Source organism: Dendrobium catenatum, unplaced genomic scaffold (assembly GCF_001605985.2).
Source record: "Dendrobium catenatum unplaced genomic scaffold, ASM160598v2 fragScaff_scaffold_294, whole genome shotgun sequence".
Lineage (NCBI taxonomy): Eukaryota > Viridiplantae > Streptophyta > Magnoliopsida > Asparagales > Orchidaceae > Dendrobium > Dendrobium catenatum.
Window position 1 is genome coordinate 104,063 of NW_021318756.1, and position 23,910 is coordinate 127,972.

Below are 23,910 nucleotides of genomic sequence, written 5' to 3' on the forward strand. Positions count from 1 at the left end.
TCCTAACCAAATGCAAATGAGTAATAATCCGCTTACAATCGTATGCAAGGAGTTTGTGGAAATGCATTCAAGTGGATAACAATGGGCAAGTAGAGTTCACAAAAAAAAGAGATCAAGAGCTCGAACTTGATGGATTGGAACTCAAATGATTGGGATCTTGATTTGAACATTGAATGAATGAAACTCAAGCAAAGAATTCAAACTCAAATGGCTTCTAATGAACATAATGTGAATAAGTGAGAACATGTACTTACTATATACATGAAAATTCACTTTCAAGCAAATTACAAAGAGACTTGAGAATGGTTGTAGGTGATAAAAGAGCTTGTAATGCAACAACCTATTCAATGCTACAACAAAGGATCTTCAACTCACACATAAGCATCACGAAGTATATAATTGCCAACATGATTCACTTATAGATCACATAGCTAAAGAGAATGAATGATATGGTGACAAGGAAGCATGTGGAGCCTTCAAAACTTCATAAGTCACCTACAAATGACGATGACTTGTGTGTAGCATCCATATCAGTTATGCAAGCATGATCACCTACAAATGATGATATTAGTGTGTAGCATTTCATAGCAATCCACAATCGAGAAAGGTTATGAATGGAACTTCTGATAAATAATACCTCTCCTAGGAACCTTTCCATGTTAATAAAAGTATGACTTAATAGCCACCACCAACACTTAGAAGGAAAGCTAGCAAGCAAAATGCGACAAAAGATTACAATGTACGTCATATGTTACTCAAAAAGTGAAGGATGATCCCAGATCGTGCATTGAACCATAACTGTCAGTATAAGGAATATGCAGTGATATGGTGATTTATCAACAATCACATACACAACAAGGGTTAACAAACTGTAAATTAAAATCCCCTGCGCCATGGAACAACTCGTGCCACAACGTATAGTTATGTATACCACAAGTACACTAAAGGGGGAAAAAATATGATTCTTGACTTCGGCGATAGGAATATAATGGGCGCCGCCGTGGTGCGAGCGTGTTAATTGGTACACAACGTGATGACTCCTAGGGATGCTAGTCGAATTCCCGAATTTCTTCTTCTGGATACGGTTCAATAGTAGTCGACAGGGTAATCGGGGAAATGACACCATCAAATAAATATACGGTTGTGGGGACTTCCGAGCTAATTGTATTTATTTGGTAATACTTCATATTAGGCGTTCAATGGCCTAAATCAGAGAAGAATTCACTAAAAATAACATTTAAAGCTACGAAATCTCGATCCTCCTAATCAGATAAGTTAAGTAGGATTGTAGACAATGTTCAAAAGACGAAACATTGGATTAGTAATATCCGCGGTCACGAATTTAACCGGCAATTATTTATTTACAGCACATTTCAAAAAAATATATATGCCCTTCAAGGCTTTCAACAAAGAAGAATGTTCAACCAACTAATAAAAATTACAAAGCCTGCAAAGCAAACCCGAGCCTCAGTCAATAGGTGGCTGAGTTGACATGGTTTTAGTTCATAAGAGAAAAAAATGAGTGGCCAACACCCTGGATGATGGCCGTGGTTGAATGTGATCGCAACCGGAGGGGTTAATCTCTCAGATTATGCAATAAATTCCTAAAATTTCATACAAAATCAAAATTCCACAAAATTCAAAAATCATCAAGCTCTAAGATATGTATAAATCTTGAAACTAATCATCAAAACATTTAAGGCCAAAATTCAGTCCACCTCCGCAACAGTTTGCCTTAGGTGTGACAAGTTAAAAAATACTACTTCAGCTCACATTGAGCTAAATGCCTAGTCGAAAATATTTATTAGGGAATTCATTCTCAAAACAATCTCCTTGCCAGTAAGGACGTGCGTATGTGTCCTCCTAACCGGCGGTTTTGCCGCCAAATGGCACTTCGTAGGATAAACGGTATGACCCGGCGGCCCTCTGAAACCGAGTAGTTTTGCCGCCCAAATGACACCACGAAATACTGGTTATGGCCAGAGCCAATACGCTCCTTATGGCAACAAATCCTTGAGATATGAATCAATAGATTATGATTGATTTAGAGCATGAGCAAAAGACCAGATTTTACTGCTTAGCTAAGGTGGATCAAATTTATCGCGCCCTAAATAGAGAGAAGACAAATATTCACCCCAAGATCTACAAGGTGGCCAACCAACTTGCGAGACGAAAAGAGGCAACCATTGGCTGCCGACAAGGATCCTGTCTGTCAGGTTGAGTCGACTACCTCCTTCTGAACTAAGTAGCTATGGACCACGATTGGCCCGAGACGACGAAACCATGGGATTCTGATCGGTCCTATCAATTCAATTCCCCCACCATCCACTTTAAGTGCAAGACGGCTGAAATTTTTATTTTAAATATCAAACTCCCCAAATTCCCAAATCCAAACTTTTCAATTCCTATGCCCATTGCCGCTACTATATAACGGATAACACGTATTCTCTACATGTCTGATTGACGACTAGCCTTAATCGAAAGTTCTCTCTCGTTATCGGGAGGGGTAATTAACTATAGGGGCTTGCGCCTATAAGAAACCAGAACTCAGATCATAAAGTCCTCGCAAAATGAGGGCGAAATCTCTGGGTAGTGTCTTATCTAAAAACTCATCTGCCTTCCAAAATTTACCCCGGAACTTAATTCAGTTAAAACTACCTCGTCAAATAAAAAGAAGAGCGAGCGGAGGCCGGGGCCGAATTTTCGGAGCCCACACGACCCAACCTGACAGAAAGATCCTTGTCGGCAGCCAAGGGTTGCTTCGTCCAAGGGGACCTTGTAGAATGGGTTGAATGTTTGTCTGAGGGAACAAATTTGAATCCACCTTAGCTAACAGAGGGCTTCGTGCCCTATCGATCATATAATATTTATTCATATCTCAATGATTTGATGCCACTAAGGAGCGTATTGACTCTGGTCATAACCGATATTTTGTGGTGCCATTTGGCGGCAAAACCATTCGGTTCAGAGGGCCCCGTGTCATAACCGTTTATGTTGCGGTGCCATTTGGCAGCAGACCGCCAGTTAGAGGACACGTACCATGTCCTTAGTGGCAGGAGATTAATTGAGAATGGATCCTAGTGATATTTTCGACTAGGCATTAGCTCTATGTGAGCTGAAGTTATATTTGAATTTGTCCACCTCGACAAACTGTTGCGGATGGTGGATGGATTTTGCTTTAAGTAGTTTGATGGATTTATTTCTATTTTAATTTTTTTTTTTTTTGAATTTTTGGGATTTTAAGATTTTTGGAATTTTCTAGGATTTTGAGTGGAGCTATGGAATATTTAAAATGTACTTTGAATATTTGGGAGACATTTGAAAATATTTAGGAACCCCTCAGGTTGAGATCTGCATTCAACACGGCCATCATCGGGGTGTTTGGGGGCATTTCCATTTTCTGAATTGAATTTTGTCGACTCTGTCTACTGGTCGACAAAGGATCAGGTTTCATGGGTTTTATGCCTTTATTAGTGAATTATCTTGATTATAGGCCTTGAAAGCCTAATATGAATGTATTAAAACAAATACACTGGTCGCCACAATCGTGTATTTGTTTGAAGGTTTGAACCCCGACTCCTATTGATCCGTATAGAAGGATCGGGTTCGAACTTGAATTCACTTATTGACTCGTGCAGCATCTCTAGAAGTCACGTGTGTACTAATAACACGCTCGCCGGGGCCCATGCGGGTGTTTGGGGGCATTTTATAATTAAACCCTGTCGACTCCCTTTTACCTGTTAAGGATGATTAGGTTTAAATTTAATAACCCGCGCAGCATCCCTAGACGTCACATGTGCCAATAACACGCTCGCCGGGGCCCATGCGGGTTCTATGATTGCTTTTACCCCTTTTAGTGTACCTATGTGTATACAAGTTATAGTGTATGCGTGGGGGTATTTTGCAATATTTAACGAGTCTTTTACGACAGCTCATAGAAGCTCACATTTGTTGTAGTGTTTTTCATAGAAGAAAGTATGTTAGATGTACGATCACTGTTCATCAGAGAACTTACAAGCCCCAGTAATCTTATCTAACTCAGTGCCTAAAACTTGGTTGAACTGAGATTCATTCACTTCATAATGATTTAATCTAACTTTCTCTTCCCAAAATTTACATTGAACTTGATAGGCATCTACTAGGTTAAACCAGCATCATCATTTTATGTTGGCTTAAATAAAAAGTCAATCATTCCAATCTTAGATAATTGTACCCTTGTTGATATCTTATATGTTAAAATCAACAGTTATTGCCTCGAGCGAAGATCATAATGATCGGATACACCTCAGGTTGCATAGGAGGAATATACGACATTCGTTCCCAAATAATTGTTGCAACTCTTAAGGTCATTGTAATAGTAGGTGTATTCTCTATTTATAATCATAATTTTAAGCCACCCAGTTTTGTATTAATCTTTAACAGTACATTTGTCAAATATTGATCATCCACTTTAGTGAGCGTGATGCAGCGTGTTCATGGTCGCTTGAGTGCCCCCAAGTATATCACACTACCATTTTCACTTCATATTGTTTGTCGCTCTGCCCTTAATTGACACATGAATTTTGAGATGTCCATCGTATGTCGTACATTTTTATTGGTAGGAGAATGATGTACTCATGTATAATTAAATGACTTTGATTGCTTGAAGATAACATTCATTTCAAGCTATTCGAGTACGCCTTTGATGTATGTATGTTAATGTTGGACATTCAGTCTTGCTACATTGACCTCAAGCATAAACACACGTATGCATAATGAGTCTTCCTTCGTTGCATTCTTTATGATTTTCTAATCTTGCATGTTGGAGAATTGTATTTGTTATAATCCTCTCAACTGTTGTCATTAATTTGGCAGGTCTATCATCAAAATCAAATCCAAACTCAAGCTTGAGCTTGTCTAGCTCAAACTTTACTCCAAATTTGAGTTCACATGGTTCAAATTATGGCTCTCTTGAATCGAATGAAAATTCAAGCCTTGTTGTAGTTCAAGCTCTAAGTCCCCAAATAATTTTGTTAAGTTCAACTCAAGTCAAAGTTCCTCTCACTTGGTTCAAACCAAGTTCATAGGACTTAAGCGATCTTGTTCAATTCATGTTCATTTTGATCAAGCTTGAATCAAGCTTTGAATTAAGTCTTTTAATTAATCATTCACATTTGCACTTAGTCAATTTAATTGTCCAAATCAAGTCCAAACAAAGTCCACTGTGGTTGTCCAAATTTCAATTTAGATTGTTGCTTGAGTAGTAAGCTCAAGTCATATGTCCACTGTTGTCCTTGCAAGTACAATTTCATGTTCAAATTGTTCACTTTTGTTCAATCCGGTTCGAGTCCATAAGTCCCCTGTAGTTCACTTGAGTACGAGCCATTTTTTGTTTCGTTTGCATTCAAAGTTATTTGATTGTTTAAGTTTGAATTAAGTCCATTTGATGCTCCAATCAATATCCAAGTAAAGCTCCAAATTGTCCCAAGTGTGATCTCATGTTTACCCGAAATTTCGATAGCCTCCCGACGTCTCCCCCGTTTAGGGGAAAACTACGGAAAACTGGGCCTCCTGTCACGCTAGAGAAAAGCGTGCACGGTAGGTGCCCTCGGAAGAGGACACCGCGGCCGTAAAATATTTGTTCCCCCACCACGCCAGAGAAAGGCGTGCATGGGTATTCGGGCACCGATTTAAAAATAAGTAATTTATATTTGATCCTGCCTCGCCGTAGGCGTCGCACCGGGTTTCCTTCCCACCACGCTAGAGAAAAGCGTGCATGAGTTGGTTTTCCGGTCCGACACTAACGCCGAAAATGGGGTTTTGATTACCCGTCTCGTCGCAAGCACCGCAACGAATTCCCTCCTACCACGCTAGATAAAAGAGTGCATAGGTGGTCGTTCACCGCATTGCAAGCGCCGGGAACGGGTTTTCAAAGTTTTAGGGGTAAGGGGTTATACCTTAGCTTTCCGTCGAGGTGGTGTTGGCACACAAGTCGAGGGAAGGGAGAAAAGCATTTTTTTTTTTCCTTTTAATTAATCATAACTAAAAGAAAATTTAAATATAATTAATTATGATTAAAAATAACTAATTATTATTAAAAATAATTAATTATAATCTAATTACTTCTGATCCATCTTAAAGGGGAGTCGTCGAAGGTGATTGAAGGAGGCTTCGGCTGCCGCACCTAGGGTGGAATCGGGTAAGGGCAGAGAGGGCAAGGGAGGCTTCGACTAAGTGAGGAGATCAAAGATCTCGGATTGGAGTGGAGGTATGGAGTTCTCTCTCTCTCTCTCTCTCTCTCTCTCTCTCTCTCTCTCTCTCTCTCTCTCTGCGTATTGACAGATCGGGCAAGGCAAGCCGATAACAGAGAGAAGGTTCAGTTCAGGGAAGAATGGGAAGGTGGCTCGAGTTTGAAAGCAGGATTGGGTTCGAAAGAGTAGAGATGGTCGTGGTTTTGGAGGTCGGAGCTCAACAAGAGATAGGTGACGGGATGGGGGAAGAGGCGTCGGAGCTTGTAGAGGTTGGGGCTTTGCATGTGTGGAAGAAAGCAGCAACGACGGGAGCTTGGGCTTGCTTTTAAAGGCGTTGGAGAGGAGCGAAATCGAGGCAAGATGCGGGATTCGTGGGAGGCGACGCGAACGGCGCCGAATCGGCGCGACTTCCGCAAGATTCGAGGATCCGGTGGGTAAGAGGTATGTACACTGGATTTTGGCCTCTTCCCTATCTAATAAAATTTCTATAGAGGTTAACAAATAACCATCATTGATGGTCCCAAGCTCAAACAAGAAAGTTAGGGATTGATGATAGTTTGACAATAAGCGTACAACTCACATCAAAACTAATGAAAAGGATCCAAATTTAAGATAGAATGTTCCCTAGAAGCAACGCACCATAATCTAACCTAATTGCAGTGAGAAGTAGATAAAGATTTACTAGAAATTGCCCCTAAGTGATGTACCACAACTTAATTGTGGGAAAATGTAGGCAATGCAAGACTGAACCAAGGCATTTTACCCTAAGTGACATGCTACAACTTAACCAAATAAATGGTAAAAATAGATAAATAACTAAAATAAGTCTAAATCTAATATTAGATTTCCTACATGAAATTTGGGACTTTGATGAGGAAACTAGAAAATTGATTGAGACAAAAATTAGAAGGAGAACAAATAAATGAGAAGGTAAAGAATCCATAAACACTGGGGGAGATTATAAGCTATTAAATGTTTGAAAAATTGATAATAGGCAAGGGGCTGGGTTAATAGGGGATAGATATTTGAAAGATAATATTATCAAGATGAATACGGTTAGTGATTGGGTGAGTGCTATTAAAATTAATTTTTTACTAAAACTCCATTTTAAAAAGCAATAAAAAAGTCGTCCCAAACTAAAGCCTAATTCTTATGTCTCTCAAGCTAGATTAGAAGATAGTCAAAATTTTTGCAAGAAAAGATGATCATTCAGGATTAATAAGGATAAGGAATGGACCTAATGTAATATAGGTAAAAATTATTCAAAATAATTTTTGAATCTCAGGTTTATCACCTCAAACATCAATCAATAGAAACAAATGAAAAATGAGAATTCTTAAAGCCGAATTAAAATAGTTGGGAAAAGGATATTGATGATGATGCATGATGAAGCATACCAATATAGAAGAACTTAAAAGGATATTGAATAAACTATTATCATAGGAATTAGTAGGGATATATTAGGCCTTTGTATTGTTCTCCATTTCTCAAACCCAAGAAGGATGAAAGTAGATAAGTATAGATAGCTATGATGCACCGACACGGACACAGCGACATGGACATGACACTACACGGACACGGCAATTTTTAAAAATATAGGATGTGGACACGGCATAATAATTTTATAATATAATATATAAAAATTAAGGTGACATTATAGTAAAAATGTCAAGCAATAATAAATCAATTTCATGATAACTTGTTTAGCTTATAACATAAAGATGTTTAGCACAAAATGTCTAGTACAAACAGAAAAATATAAGCAAAAAATCATTTAATATAACATGAAGGTCAACTACTCAATAGAGGGAATGATAGAATTAGATTCAGATATTGGTCTTTGGCCTTCAATATCATCATCATTGAATATCATTGCTTCCAACTCTGGTTCATCTAGAGAAAGATTTGCAACCTCTAATAATCCCATAACAACAAGGCACTCGAACCCATCTCCAGCAACATGCCACATCTTGTTATCACCTGTCATATAAAGTGGGGTTTTCATTGATAGAAGATGAAGATTTGTATGCACATAAACTAAATCTTCAGCACGTTGTGGAGTTATTTTATTCCTCTTCATTGATTGAATAAATGAGTATGTGCTCCAATTTCTCTCACAACAGGAAGAGGATGATACTTGACCAAGAAGTTTTATTGCTATTGTTTGAAGAAGCGGTGCTGAAGCTCCATGAATCAACCACCATATTTTTGGATCCATCCTCCATCTATCAACCAAAGATTCTTGATCACCAAAATCCTCTAAATATCCAAAGAACTTTTGCAAGTTCTATATTAATTTTTCTTCTCTCCTCATTTGGAAAATAATATCGTTTCAAGCATATATTTCTCATATTTGAAACTTCTAAATCTTTTTTTGGTGAGACACATTGAGGGTCTTCTTGAAGCCATTATTTACTTGAATACCTTCAAATAATACAAAGCATATAAAATTATCACTTCTCACTAATCCCCATAGATTGAAGAGCATTTTTAATTTGTTTGAATCTTCTCAACATGATTATTACAGAGGCAAAACGAGTTTCAGCAACAGCTAGCATTTTCAAGTGGGAGAAATCATTAAACATTGAAAGTCTCATAGAATGGTTCATAATAAAATTTCTGATCAGAACAGCATCATCTGCAACCACTGTTATCCAATGACATTCAGCATAGATGATTTCATTAGCCTCTGTATTCTTTGCTGCACAAATATTTTTTAGAGCAAGATTTAAAGTGTGCACAACACAGGGTGTCCAAAATATATGGGGATAAGTTTGCTCCACCAATAATCCTGCAGCTCTACACACCGGCGCATTATCTGTAATAATCTGCACAACATTTGAAGGCCCAATCATGACTATCACCTCTTTAATCAAATTGGCAATAAAATGTTTATTCTTGTATTCTCCTTCATAATTCACTGCTTTAATGAACATTAGGTAATTCTCTGTAACGGCCATAAAAGTAATAAGGGGTCTTCTTTAAGGATCTGTCCAACAATCACACACCAAACTAAAATATTTTTCTTTCCACACTCATTTTGTTGGTTCAAGCAATGTCTCAATATGCGCTCTTTCTCTTTCCAATAATTTCGATCTTAATGCATTATAGCCAGGTGGAACATATCCTGCGAGGTTGTTGTTACATGCAAAAATGAATGCATTTTTATAATGAGGATTCCTTGCAAGGATGAAAGGAAGTCCCGCTGAAAAAAACATCCTTGCTATTTTACCATCCAATTCATCTCGCTGCTGCAAATTAAAAGCCTTCTCTATAGGACTACTGGCTACTCATTTTCTTTTCTTTGTTTCATATCCTTCACTTCTAAATGATAAAGCTTGATCAACTCTCACAGATGATGAAGAAGAGTGAGATGAGCCATAAGTAGATGGCAAAGGTACCTCTTTAGGGAGTGTCCTTTGGATCCTAGATTCAACTTCATCAACTTGTCTGTTCAATTCAATCAACTGCGACGTAGTAATCTTAGGACACATTTTTATTCCATGGTCAGAAATTTTAAGTAGATGTGCCTTCACCCTAGAATAAGATCCTTTGTAGGTGCCACCACAATAATTACATTTGAATTACACATTCCCTCCTCCTTCAAATATTTTTTCTAACTTTGTAACATGAATCCATAATGGCTTATCAGTTTCTACAGATGGATCTTTTGAACCTTCATCTAATCCACTCCTGCCAGCAACTGAGCTCATTTTGCTAACAAACCAATCATGCATATGAATACATCGAATTAAATTGATATGAAGTGAAATAAAAAAATCACAACATGAATACAACAATATACCGGTCTGCCGGGGGTCCAAGGAGACGCTGCCCCTTGGTGGGTTCGACCGAGTGGTACCGAGTAATTTTGTAAGTTGTTTGTATGCGAAGATACCGAGTGGTACCGAACATGTACCTAGCAGTACCGAGCATATACCTACCAGTACCGAGCATGTACCTACCAGTACCGAGCATGTACCGAGCAGTACCGAGCATGTACCTACCAGTACAGAGCATGTACCTACCAGTACCGAGCATATACTGAGCGGTACCGAGCATGTACCTAGCAATACTGAGCGGTACCGAGCATGTACATTAGGTTTTTCAACAATGAAGATAAAAAATGGCGAAATCCACTTACAGGTCTTGGCTCTCTTGCACGCAGAATGTGCTCTGTTTGGCCTTGATTGCGAACTTTGCCTCGGATGATAGTAGAAATAACGCAAGAACGAAGGAATGGGAAAGACGAGCTCTGCTTGGCCAAGCAGAAATGACGAAGGAACAGGAGGCGAAGGCTGCGGGCTCCGTTTGGCGTCGACTGCGAGCTCTCCCGGTCCGCCCTGGAAGATTTCTTTCGTGAATCGAAAAAATAAGGCTTCTCGTTCATGGAAAAGGCTAAATAGAACGGACGATTTTATCATTTAACAACCGGACACGCGTGTCGGACACGTGTGTCCGATTTAAATTTTAATGTTTTAAATTCCGACACACCAATGCCGTGTCCGACGCGTGTCCGTGTCCGACACGTGTCCGACACTGCATACCCTCTTTAAGCGGAGTATCGGTGCATCATAGATAGATAGTAAAGAAATTTATCAAGTATAGGTTTCCATGACTAAGCTTGATGCCATGTTTGATAATGGTTCGATTAGTGATCTCTTTGAATATATAATTTTAAAAATTATTACTAACAGATTCTTGTCAACATGGGAGGTAAGTTTAAAACAACCTTTAAGACGAAGGTAGCTTTATGAGCCGTTGGTTATGCCCTTGGGCAAGCCAACGTCCAAGCAAGTTCACAAGTGATAACTCATTCCCTCCATTTTATTCATCTCTTCCTTGCTTATTTCCAATAGATTTTGTTTTATGGTAAAATGAGGGAGGATCATCACATATGAGGAAAATTCAAAAGGTTATGTGTAAGAATTTTTGTCATCAGTTTTAGAACAACCGTATTTATGGACTTGGTAGAATTAACACCATCCTACACACCATGGATATTACAGTGTTTGGGCTTGACAGTGTCACCCGATATAGACCTAACTGCCAGGTTCCAAGACATGTCTCTGTCTACGATGTTAAGACAAGTGATCCTCCTAATATAACATAAATTTTATAATTCTTCATTAGAGGAAACACTTATTTAGTTGCAACATCTGAAGGGACTAGGGAGCAACAACTTGGACAAGATTAGGCTATTGCTTCTGAAAAAGTTCTATTAACTTGTAATCAAGTGCAAAGTGGCGAGTATTGTTGCTGAATGTTTCACTTGTTGATTGGCAAGGAAAGAATTTTTTTTTTTTTTTTTTTTTTACTTAGATGCTCATTTCTCAGTCACCTTGAAAGAGCATTAGCATAGATTTTTTACTTTCTATCCCTAACCCCTTTAGACATCAAGACTTTGTTTTTGTTGTGGTAGAGCAATTTTCTATAATGGCAATATTCATCCCATACAACAAGAAAAGTAACGCATTGCATAGGCTGAAACTTGACATTGGTGAGCTTGTTAGATTCATGATCCTCCAAAAATATCAAACAAGGATGTCAGATTCATGAGCTTATTCTCACAAGCTCTTAAGAAGATGTGTGATAAGCCTCAATCTATTACATCTTACCACCATCGACTAAATGGGTGGAATAGGGTGGTTCATAACAGTAATTTAAAAATTTGCTACAATGTTTGGTATTTTTGCAACATATCGCTGAATTTGCATGTGACAACTTTTTTTAATATGTCTAAATGATTCCGCCGGACATTGTTACCAATTAAAAACCTGGGAAGCTCATTAACCTCACTATACGCCTTTATATCCATAAATATGACTTTGTTTGTCTTCACTAGGCTCCTAGTATCATTACATTAAATAAACCGTGATATCCTGTGAGTGCTTTTCATGAACATAAAAAAAGTTTAGGCCATTCATTTGCCCGGAATGTGATTTAGAAAACAAACCAAACCAAAACAACTATGGAAGATTGGGTGACCCTATCTATACAGATCAATATAGCATTTTTACTAACGCCACTTGAAACCGATATAATTTATATTATGCAGTAGCTGAAGTATCTTTCCATGCAGCTCTATCACAGGCAGAAACTATTAGCACACCCAGGAAAAAGTATTTAGCTATGACAAACCAAGATAATGAAACCCTGATTCAGGTTCAAAAATCAAGATTTAAAGCATATGTATACATTAGCATGTGTAATACAACTATAGATGTGGGAATAACAGTAAATCACCTGGTTATCTATTCGCCGAGACTCATGTAGAGATGTTCCAATCACATGAAGTCCACCCAGCTTTTTCACTTCATTGCCTTTACCAGAACAATGTACTTCAGTATCTTTGAGAACTGTGTGATATGCAAATGCTATTGTAGGAATAAGAGGATACATCTGAGCTTCTTCAGCGATCTGCTTTTCCAGTTCTTCAATTTCAACTGATTGACTCAATTCAATGGCTTTCAAAATTACAGATTTAGCCTTCTGATATGACCAACTATTTCCTTCACTTTTGCATACATATTTGGCTGCAAATATAAAATAAGCAAACTCAAGCATAATGCTTTTTCCTATATAAATAGCTTGAAAATTAGTTCATTAGAAAATTGAGGGTCTTGTAAGAGACAGATTAATTACAAACGAGTATTTGGTACAATTAGAGTAAGTGCTGACCCATAAGTGCAGCCTTCGCAATCAATGCTAATGAGGATGGTCCAACCTTTATTTGTGACTGACCCTGTTTCAAATTTAAATGAAGAAATACAGAGATAAGTCAAAGAAAAAAAATAGCCTACACATACATGCTTGCTGCACTCGTCATAGAAAGAACCAAGTAGCCACCTTTTGGGAGATTGGCACCCCATCTGTTTCCAAATTTGGAGCTTTTTTTGTCATGAAAGGAAGCAAGCTATCCTCCACAATTTCTTTGGCAAGCATCTTTGAAGCAAAAGATGAAAAACACTTGATGAAACAAGACAGCATAAATTGGTTCAAGTTTGGAACATATCCACAAGTGAGGTAAGCTCTACCAGAGGATCAAGAAATAATGAATTTCCCATAAGCATACCAATGTAACTCGCATTTAGGCAAGCATGGATTCTATGAAATATATTTATAACATCCAACATACCTTAGGATTACCACCAAGGATTATATCAGTACCTCTGCCCGCCATGTTAGTAGAAATTGTTATGGCATATTTTCTGCCTGCTTGTGCAATAATCTCAGCTTCCCTTGCAGCGTACTGAAAGAAGTTTGATTTAAAATTTAGGAACAAAAACTGCAATATCTAATACAAGCATTAGAAAATCAGAACGTTAGTTAAGAAAACAAATGAGTTTACAAACTAGATAAATGTAAACTTTATTTTAAAGAACCTTCGGCCTTGCATTAAGAACATTGTGTGGAATTTGCTGGTCTTTCAAAAGATCAGACAAATATTCTGAATTCTCAACACTGCATAGGAAAGAACAAAGAACACTACAATAAATAGAATAAGCAAAATGGATGAGCCCATTATATACACAGAAAGTGAGCAGGTTGTCTGTACAAGGATTATTTACCACAGTTGAAGATAACACATGCATGCACATATGCATTGCATAAGCAATCAAATTTAAGAACACATAAAGTAGTTTGCAATAATATATATATATATATATATATACAACAACTACTACTACATCAAGCCTTTATCCCACTATGTCGGGTCGGCTACATGAATCATTTATCTCCATTGTATATTGTTAAGAGCCAAATTCTCATTTAAATCTAATAAAGAAAGGTTATTTCTAATATTTTCTAACCAAGTCTTTTTAATTCTACCTCTACCTTTCTTAACATAAGCCAAACCTAATACATCTACTCTCCAACCTGGTCATTGAAAGGCCGATGTTTTATGTGACCAAACCATCTAATGCGACTCTCTCTAATCTTATTTACCACTGGAGCTACTCCAACCTTTTAATGTAAAAGCTCGTTTCATATTTTATCTCTAAGAGTAAAGCCACCACCCACCTAAGCATCCTCACCTCTGCAACACTTAGCTTAATATTATGCTTCCCTTTTAATGGCCAACATTATGCACAATAAAGCATTATAGGTCTCACCATCATCTTATAGAATTTTCCTTTAAATTTGAGGGGTACTTTTCTATCAAACGACATGTCCGATGCATTCCTCCACTTCAATCATCCAACTTGAATTATACTAATAATATTCTCCTATTTATTTCACCATCACTCTGAACAATAGACCCAAAATATTTAAAATGTGTACTCTTATTCACTCAAAGTCAGAATCCCCCCACTAGATCTATTACTACTAAAATTGCACTCCATGTATTCGGTTTTAAATCTACTCACACAAAGACCTTTAGTCACTAAGGTTAACCTCCATAATTCAAGTTTACTTTCAACTCCCTCTCTAGTCTTATCAACAAGGAGAATATCATCAGCAAAAAGCATACACCAGGGTACAACCTCTTGCAAATGTATAGTGAGAACATCTATGACTAAAGCAAAAATATAGGGGCTTAAGGCTAATCCTTGATGTAATCCAACTGAAATAGAAAAATACTTGGTCAAACCACCTTGTGTTTGAACACAAGTAATAGCTCCTGCATACATATCCTTAATGACTTGAATATAAGGATTATTAACCCCTTTCTTATATAGAACTCTCCATAGCACTTCTATTAGAACTTTATCATATGATTTCTCTACATCAATAAAAATAATATGTAGATACTCCTTATTCTCTCTATACTTCTCCATCAAACCTCTCAATAAATATATAGCTTCTATAATAGACCTACCTGGCATGAATGCAAATTGATTTTGAGAAACATTAATGTCACGCCGCAACCTATGCTCCATAACTCTCTCATAGTTTAAAGTATGACAAATTAATTTAATTCCTCTATAATTCGCATAATCTTGTGCATCACCTTTATTCTTAAAAATAGGAATCAATACACTCATTCTTCACTCATCAATCATCTTTTAGTCTTCAAAATAATATTAAAAAGTTTAGCAAGTCAAGAAATTCCTTCATCTCCTACGCATTACCACACCTCTATTGGGATATCATCAACTCCAACAACTTTTCGACACTTCATTTTCTTTAAAACATCTTTAACTTCGATTTTAATAATACGTCGATAAAAACAAAATTATTTTTATTTTCATTTAGGGTACTAAGGTCACTAAAGTCAATTGCATTCTCATAATCTTCATTAAAAAGTTCAGCAAAATATCTCATCCACCTTTGTTGAATATCCTTTTCTAATAAAAGCACTTTTTTATCTTCATCCTTAATACACTTCACTTGAACAACAATTTAGTTTATTTTTAATTTTTTGTCCCTTCATCTTGAAGTCCAAAACTAATAAGTGATGTTAGGTACATAAACTTTCACTCGAAATAACTTTACAATTTTTGAAATCTAAATGATTTATTTTTCTTATAAGAAAATAATCAATATGAGTTTACTATATCCATTCTTATAAATGATGAGATGCTCTTCTCTTTTCTTAAATAAGGTATTAGAAATTACAAAATCATAAGGTAAAGAAAAATCAAATATGGTCTTACCACCTTCATTAGTCGCTTTAAAGTCATAGCCACCATGAATGTTTTTAAAATCATCTACATCTCTACTAGCATGTCCATTTAAATCTCCTCCAATAAAAACTCTTTGTTCGAGAAGTGTCATTTGTATTAATTCTTCTAGGTCATTCCAAAATTTTAATTTTGAATATATATCCAAACTTACTTGAGGAGCATAAGCGCTTATAATAATAGTAATCTTAGTATCAACAATAATCTTTAAAACTATAATTCTATCTCCAATTCTATTAATTTTTACAACATCATCCTTTAAACTCTTATATATAATCACACCTACACCATTTCTAATACGACTCCTACCAGAATACTATAGTTTAAATCCTAAACTATCAATCTCCTTAACTTCTCTCCAACCCATTTAGTTTCATGAATGTAAAGAATATTTATCTTCCTATGAATCATAATATCTATTAACTCCATTAATTTACCTGTAAGGGAATCTATATTCCAAGTTTTTTATCCTAATTTTAGTTTCATGAACTAGCTTTTTTGCCCACATACATCTATGATGTGGAAACCCTTGACTATTTAACACTGCACCCAGGCGCCGGTGCAATGGCCCTTGCTCACTTGTTACTATATTCAGGCCATACAACTGTCACTTCCAAATAACGTCCTAACATTAACACAATGAATTAAAGGATTCATGTCATGATTATTCGATAAGCTTTACGCAAATTGTTGACTACCTAACGCAACCCTCCACTTTTCTCATCCAAGACTTGGGATCTGGCAACAGCAGTGTTTTTGGGGAAAGAATATGTTTAAAGATATTTAAAGAGAACAGCTCAGCTCAACCAAGTATCAAAAACTTCTTGCACATAATGAGTAAGACTGAGATCATCGTCCAAGCATGATTTCAAGACAATCAATATGTTAAAGAAAAATAATTACAGGAACGAACTTACAGATAGGTTTAAAAGTTGATATAAATTCGAAGGTATCATAACTTGAAGGTTTCTATGTTTATTGTGTCATGGAATATTAATTATCAAAAGTCTTGAATGATGTTTTTGTTCCAGAAATTATAAGCTGAGTGAACAAGCTAAACAAGAATTTTTATAGCCAAACAAGATAAGCAAAATTAAAAGAACAGCCAGCAGATGCACAAATGACTGATAAAAATTTACCTGGTGGTACCAACCAAAACAGGGCGGCCTAGTCGAAACATATATTCAACTTCTTCCCTAACATGTTCCCATTTTCCACGTGCAGTCTAAACAACACAACGAAAGGCAACTAATGAAATAAACAAATCATAGGAAAAGCCAGTTCCTAGATAACTTACAGCAAAGGCTTGAATGGGTAAATCCTTCCGTATATTTGGTAGATTTGTAGGGATTTCAATTACTGGCATCTGAAACATTTTCAAGAATTCCTTCTCCTGCATGTAATACGTATATCTGCCTTATATTTTATTTCTTTGAAAGATAATAATAAAAATATCAATTGGAGTCCATATTTCATCGTACTTCAGTTTTAGCAGTTCCTGTCATGCCAGATAGCTTTGGATAAAGTTTAAAGAGTGATTGGTATGTTATTTGCGCCACAACAACGGAATCAGCCTGGTAAAAATCAAATTTCTCATAAATATCCGAACAGAATGACATTTGAAATTCGATGGATTAATTCAGGTAATTTTGTTGTTGAGTAAGATAAAAATAACAAATTAAAAGAATCACCTGAATCTTAAGGCCTTCTTTGGCTTCTACTGCCTGATGAATTCCGTCAGACCATCTTCTTTTCTCCTCAACTCTTCCAGTAAGCTGAAAGCACACAAATAATCAGCAGATATATTATTGTGTACAAAGTAAAATAGGTAAAATTAGGGAAATTAATTTCTTGAGAAGATCAAAAGAGCCGAGGACATTTTCTTTTGGGAATACTCTAGCAGAATCTAATGTATCGCAAACAAAAGTCAGGTCAATCAATTAAATTGTTGCAGGTCAATCAATTAAACTTTTAAGTTGCAAAGATGCCAACTTAAGAACAAATTTGTAAAAGAGACCTCCATGCAATTAAAGAAACAAGATGATTTCCTCAAAATAACAATAATTACTGTAAAAGTAGAAACTTCAAATAGGAAGACATTTGTTTAGGTTTTGAAGATTGTGAGAATGCGATTGATTTTAGTGACCATAGTCCTAAATGAAAATAGAGATTTTTTATTTTATCGACGTATTGGTATAAATCGAAGTTAGAGTGGCTTTAAGGTAAATGAAGTGGGGAAAAGCTATTAGACCTAATGGTATTTTAATAGAGGCATGGAAATACTTAGGAGATGAAGGAATTTCTTGGCTTATAAAACTTTCAATATTATTTTGAAGAGTCAGATGAGTGAACGAGTATGTTGATTACTAATTTTAGGAATAAAGGTGATGCACAATAGTGTGTGAATTATAGAGGAATTAAGTTAATGTGTCATACTTTAAAACTTTGGGATAAAGTTATTGAGCATAGGTTACAACGTGATGCTAATGTTTCTCAAAATAATTTGGATTCCTGTCAGGTAGGACCACTATGGAAGATATATATTTATTAAGAGGTTTGAAGAAGAAGTATAGAGAAAATGAGCAACGTTTTAGATATCTCGAGTATATTGTTCAAAGTGATGGTGAAATAAATGGGAATATTATTAGTAGAATTCAAGTTGGATGGTTGGACTAGAGGAATGCATTGGGCTTGTTGTTTGATAGAAAAGTGCCCCTCAAACTTAAGGAAAAATTCTATAAGATAGTAGTGAGACCTGCACTACTTTATGCGTGAAATGGTGGTCATTAAAAGAGCAGCATAAAATTAAGTTTGGTGTTGTAGAGATGAGGATTCTTTGGTGGATGAGTTGCTTCACTCTTAGAAATAGAATGCTCCAGTGGCAAATAAAGATTAGAGAGAGTCATCTTAGATGATTTGGTCATATAAAATGTTGGTCTTCTGATAAACCAGTTATGAGAGCAGATGTATTACATTTGGACTATGTTAAGAAAGGAAGAGGTAGACCTAAAAAGTCTTGTTAAAAAATATTAGAAATTACCTTTTTTTATTATATTTAAATGAGAATTTGACTCTTACTAAGACACAATAGAGAAAAATGATTCATGTAGCTGACCCCATATAGTGGGATAAAGGCTTTTTGTTATTATTGTTGTTGTTGTAGCTCACTAGAACAATTAGTCCAGAACAATAATTGTTGAAGCTAAACTAATTGATGGAGCTAGCACAATTTATAAGAATTTTGCTTATTGTGTTAAAGGGGGTGTAGGACATCGAAGTGATGATCAAAACTAAATTTATATCTTCAATGATAAAAAAAGTCATTAATTGAGATTCAACAACAAATGAAGAAAAACATCTTATGTATGTGCTTGAATGCTTGCATGAATATATCAATCGAGAACTGATCGTAAGTGTGTGTATCCCATTTGGTCGTTTCTCTATTCTATTTACATGAGTGAGGCAACGATTGCTTCAACGTGGGAATGAAATGACGTGGGGTCGTGGGTTGACGATTTGTGGGTCGATTTGGCTATGGTTGGTTAGAGATGAACAAATTCAAACCACATCAAATTTAATTTCTAAATAAACCAACTACCTTAAATCCTAAATTACGTTGCCTAACAACGAAAAATTTTTATCAGGATTAGCATGTCATACCAAATAATTTTCAAGATTTAACACCCTCTAGATTTATTAAATTTGGATTTACAGGATTTACTAAATCCCACTAAAATTAAATCTTACTTGTTGCCAAACAACACCTAAGTGTAATTTTAGCTGCAAGGTTATTGAGCTCCTAAAGCAAGAGAAGATTGAGTCTCAAAGCTTCAATATGCTTTCCAATAGGGAAGTAAGGTTGGGTCTGAAAACTTTCCAATTGGTCTATATTTTCCCAGCTTTACATAAAAGGTGAGTTAATTGGACAATCTGATATAGTTCATGAGATGCATAAGAGTGGAAGGTTAAAGAAAGTTCTTGCAGAGAAGGACATTGCACGTCAAATAATCTCTCGATCTTCAATTACAATAGCCTTGAATTTCTTGTTAACATTGGAACATACAAAAGGCGGTGCTGAAATGCTTCAGTCAGTCAATCTTTTCCCTTCCCTAAAGGTTTTAATGTTTTATTTAATCATCTAGTGGATGGAACAAAACCTAATCCTGAAGTGGTTTGTTTCCCCACTAACTATGATAAAAATAGCATGCACACACACCTATTATGTTTCACAATTGCAATAATCTCCTCAGATCCACAGACATTATTCGCAGCTCTTAGGCTTTCTGAGCATGCTCTATTGCTCATTGGTTTGTGGGGTAGACATCATAGAAGGAAAGGCATGAAAGAAATAGATTTTGAAGGCGGAAGAGCATTCATTTTCTAGCATTTATAAACATGGAAATACAGCATGTTTGAGACCTATCTAATAGCACGATTCCTCTTTTCTGTTTGCCAACTCTAAAAAAAAAGAGCATGAGTCAACTGAGAAGCCCTATTTTATTAGCAGTAAAAATGGAAGTGTCATTAAACCAGTGCTTCCACAGCAATATCTTTCGTCCCACCTTGGGGGGGCTGTTATTAATACAATTGTAGGGGGCGGCCAACCCAACCATCCGAATGGGCTTAACCTGGAGCAAAAAATAGAAAAATTCGGCCCCCCTTTGTGGGGCCCAGCAAAATTGTGATTCATTATGTTAGGAGGAATAATGAGGGAATTATTAGGAAAAAATTTTCAATTTAAACTTAAATAAGAGATGGAATATTATTTAGGGATGTTTCCTAAAATATGTTTAATTGTTTAGGAAAATATGTTTAGGAGGGGGGAGGGGGGTGTTATTTGTTATTAATACAATTGTAGGGGGCGGCCAACCCAACCATCCGAATGGGCATAACCTGAAGCAAAAAATAGAAAAATTCGGTCCCCCTTTGTGGGGCCCACCAAAACTATGATTCATTATGTTAGGAGGAATAATGAGGGAATTATTAGGAAAAAATTTTCAATTTAAATTTAAATAAGAGATGGAATATTATTTATAGATGTTTCCTAAAATATGTTTAATTATTTAGGAAGATTTCCTAAAATATGTTTAATTGTTTAGGAAAATATGTTTAGGAGGGGGGGGGGGGGTGTTATTTGTTATTAATACAATTGTAGGGGGCAGCCAACCCAACCATCCATATGGGCATAACCTGGAGCAAAAAATAGAAAAATTCGGCCCCCCTTTGTGGGGCCCAGCAAAATTGTGATTCATTATATTATGAGGAATAATGAGGGAATTATTAGGAAAAATTTTTCAATTTAAATTTAAATAAGAGATGGAATATTATTTAGGGATGTTTCCTAAAAATATGTTTAATTGTTTAGGAAGATTTTCTAAATTATGTTTAATTGTTTAAGAAGGTTTTCAAAATTATGTGTAATTGTTTAGGAAGGTTTCATAAATCATGTTTAATTGTTTAGAAATGTTTCCTAAATTATGTTTGATTGTTTAGGAAAATTCTATTTATGAATTAATATTCTAGGGCTATTTAAGGGGGATTTGTCTAGGGTTTAGAGAATGTTATTGTTGAGTTTTATGGTTTGCTGTAATTCTTTTCTTTGAGGGCTTCCTAGCAAATTTGAAGAAAACTTTAGCTTACAAAAGGCATTAATACAATTGTATGGGGCGGCCAACCCAACCATCCTAATGGGCATAACCTGGAGCAAAAAATAGAAAAATTTGGCCCCCCATCATGCCTACATCAACGAACTTGTAGATCCGTTGTTGATAGCTGTTTTTGTTCACGCCCTCCATCCGATTGCCTCTCCACCAAACATTTTTTACTGATGCCTCGCATCAATATGGTCGTTTGTACAGATGTATATTATGTTTATCTTCTTCCATTTAAGGATTTTAGTAAGACATTTGGAATGGTGGAATTGTGGATATTGGTGATAAAATCATTAGAAATGAGTGAAATGTTTTTTATATTTCTCAAAGTTTTTATTTCATTGTGATGGTGAAAATGATGGGGATATTATTAGTCTGAGTATTCAACGTTGGATGGTTTGAACGTGGAGGAATATATCATCCTAATTTGTATGATTAGAAAGGTTCTATCAAAACTTAAAGAAAAAAAATCTATAAGAATGAGTGGGCAAGACTTGCAAATACTTTATAGTGCATAAATGTTGACAATTAAAGAGAAGGCATAAAGTTAAGTGTTAAGGAGTGAAGAATGCTTGAGATAAAATGGTGGCTCCTATGATGACCATTATTAATTGAGTCAAATGTTTTTAGATTTCTCAAATCAAATTATTCTAAGGCAATGGTTAAAATAGATCGGGGATATTATTAGTACAAATTCAAGTTGGATGGTTAAAGTAGAGAGAGATTTCATCATACCTATCTATGTGATACGAAAAGTATCCCTCAAACCTAAATAAAAATTAGGGTTAAAAAAGTAAAAAGGTACTTTGATTTTGCTTTGTTAAAGAAAGGTGTAGAGGTATTGGATTTGGCTTAATGTCGAAAAGAAATCTAACCCGGAATATCCTCAATGAACAAATTTATTTTCATTTAGGTATCCCCTTCACCGGACGAAGACCTATACCATCCTTTATTGGCGTAGTAGGATTGAAAGCCCGACAGTGAAGGTGACTTCACCTAACTAGTAATAGCAACATCTTTCTTGATGTGTGGCATGTTTAAAACCCTTTTGTATTTCCCTAAATGGGTGAAGACAATGAGAGATTCACTAGAGATTTTTCATTTACCAGCGTACATGATGTTAAATACACCATTATATCTTTACAAAAAAAAAATTTTGAAAAATTCATATATTTTCCTACATAGGATTTTACAATAATATCAAATATCTTATTTTTATTTTTAAACACCCACTTAGTTCCAAACCAAATACTTTGATCTTTTAGGCCTTTCCAATTAATTTCCCAAATATCATTTCTAAAATTGATTTAATTCTTGCCTATAATAGCCAAATCTGAAGAGCTTGATTTATATTTGTGGGATAATCATCAATATAAAGGTTGATGGTTCAATTTTTTTTAGCTCAAGTCATTGCCTAGTCTAACACCCTCACTAGGGTTCAACCTAAAATCAATTTCTTAGGCGTTGATTCTTAGGCTTATATTAAGGATATTAGAAATCAAAGAAGTTAGATGTATAACTTATTTGCATAGGGAGAAAGATATTAACATAAAGGTTCATTAATAGGGGTGAATATTCATTTAGAACATCTTCTCACTACATCCCTTAGCTTCATCTTAGATGAAACGTTTTGAATGCCCATAATCTAAATATAAATCACATGTGAGCATAAGATAGAATTGACTGTACATTTGTCGATCTATACTGAAGGATTCATAACTAGAAAATATTCGGTATTGGACTTTTTAATGGTGGAGTACAAGCCAAATTTTGATTCTCGATGTGGTCACCTAACAAGTTCTAATAATAGCTTCAGGGAAAATATATGAATATATTTGAGGACTTAGTTCATGATGTAATTAGAGCAACAATTTGAACAATATAATAGAAGAGTATTAAACAAAGAATGAATAATTTTTATGATATTGTTTGATCGCTTCCCAATAACCTAGTTTGAAAATGGGGTGCACCACTCTTCTACGAGTTATCCATTTTTTTGAAAGATGAATAAAATTCACGGTAGAATAATATATAATCCGCCTATGAATGTTTTAATCAATATCGTCTGGCGCTATTTAAGGAAACCAACCTGGAAATACACATATTCCTCATATACTTTTATCGGATAAAAAACTTGGGTTTCCAACTTGGGTTGACATAACACAAAGATTGATTATTATGTTAATGGATGCTGATATACTATACAAGGATGATTATATTAGAGATTACATATTACTATTACAATGCCACCAAGATTTAAACCAGTTTTTGGGATAAAAAAGAAGCTGAAAAGTACTAGGTCAGTAGGGATATTTTTTTTACCCATAATACCTAGATTACAATAGTATATGATATCCATCGAGATAGCTACACAATATGAGAATGACATAATAAACACAT

The 23,910-nt window shown here is 35.7% G+C and overlaps 1 protein-coding gene across 1 annotated transcript; it reads right to left on the reverse strand.

Annotated features, from left to right (window-relative positions):
• Positions 1–12,474: 12,474 nt before the first annotated feature.
• On the reverse strand, positions 12,475–21,697 carry LOC110091978 (protein translocase subunit SECA2, chloroplastic-like). Its single transcript, XM_028693478.1, has 11 exons — positions 21,611–21,697; positions 17,551–17,634; positions 17,341–17,433; positions 17,157–17,252; positions 16,999–17,084; positions 13,616–13,694; positions 13,369–13,482; positions 13,080–13,175; positions 12,912–12,975; positions 12,631–12,766; positions 12,475–12,553 (listed from the first exon to the last, which is right to left on the reverse strand). The coding sequence occupies exons 1-11, from the start codon at positions 21,695–21,697 to the stop codon at positions 12,547–12,549; spliced, it is 942 nt and encodes a 313-aa protein (XP_028549311.1). The 3' UTR covers positions 12,475–12,546.
• Positions 21,698–23,910: the final 2,213 nt, after the last annotated feature.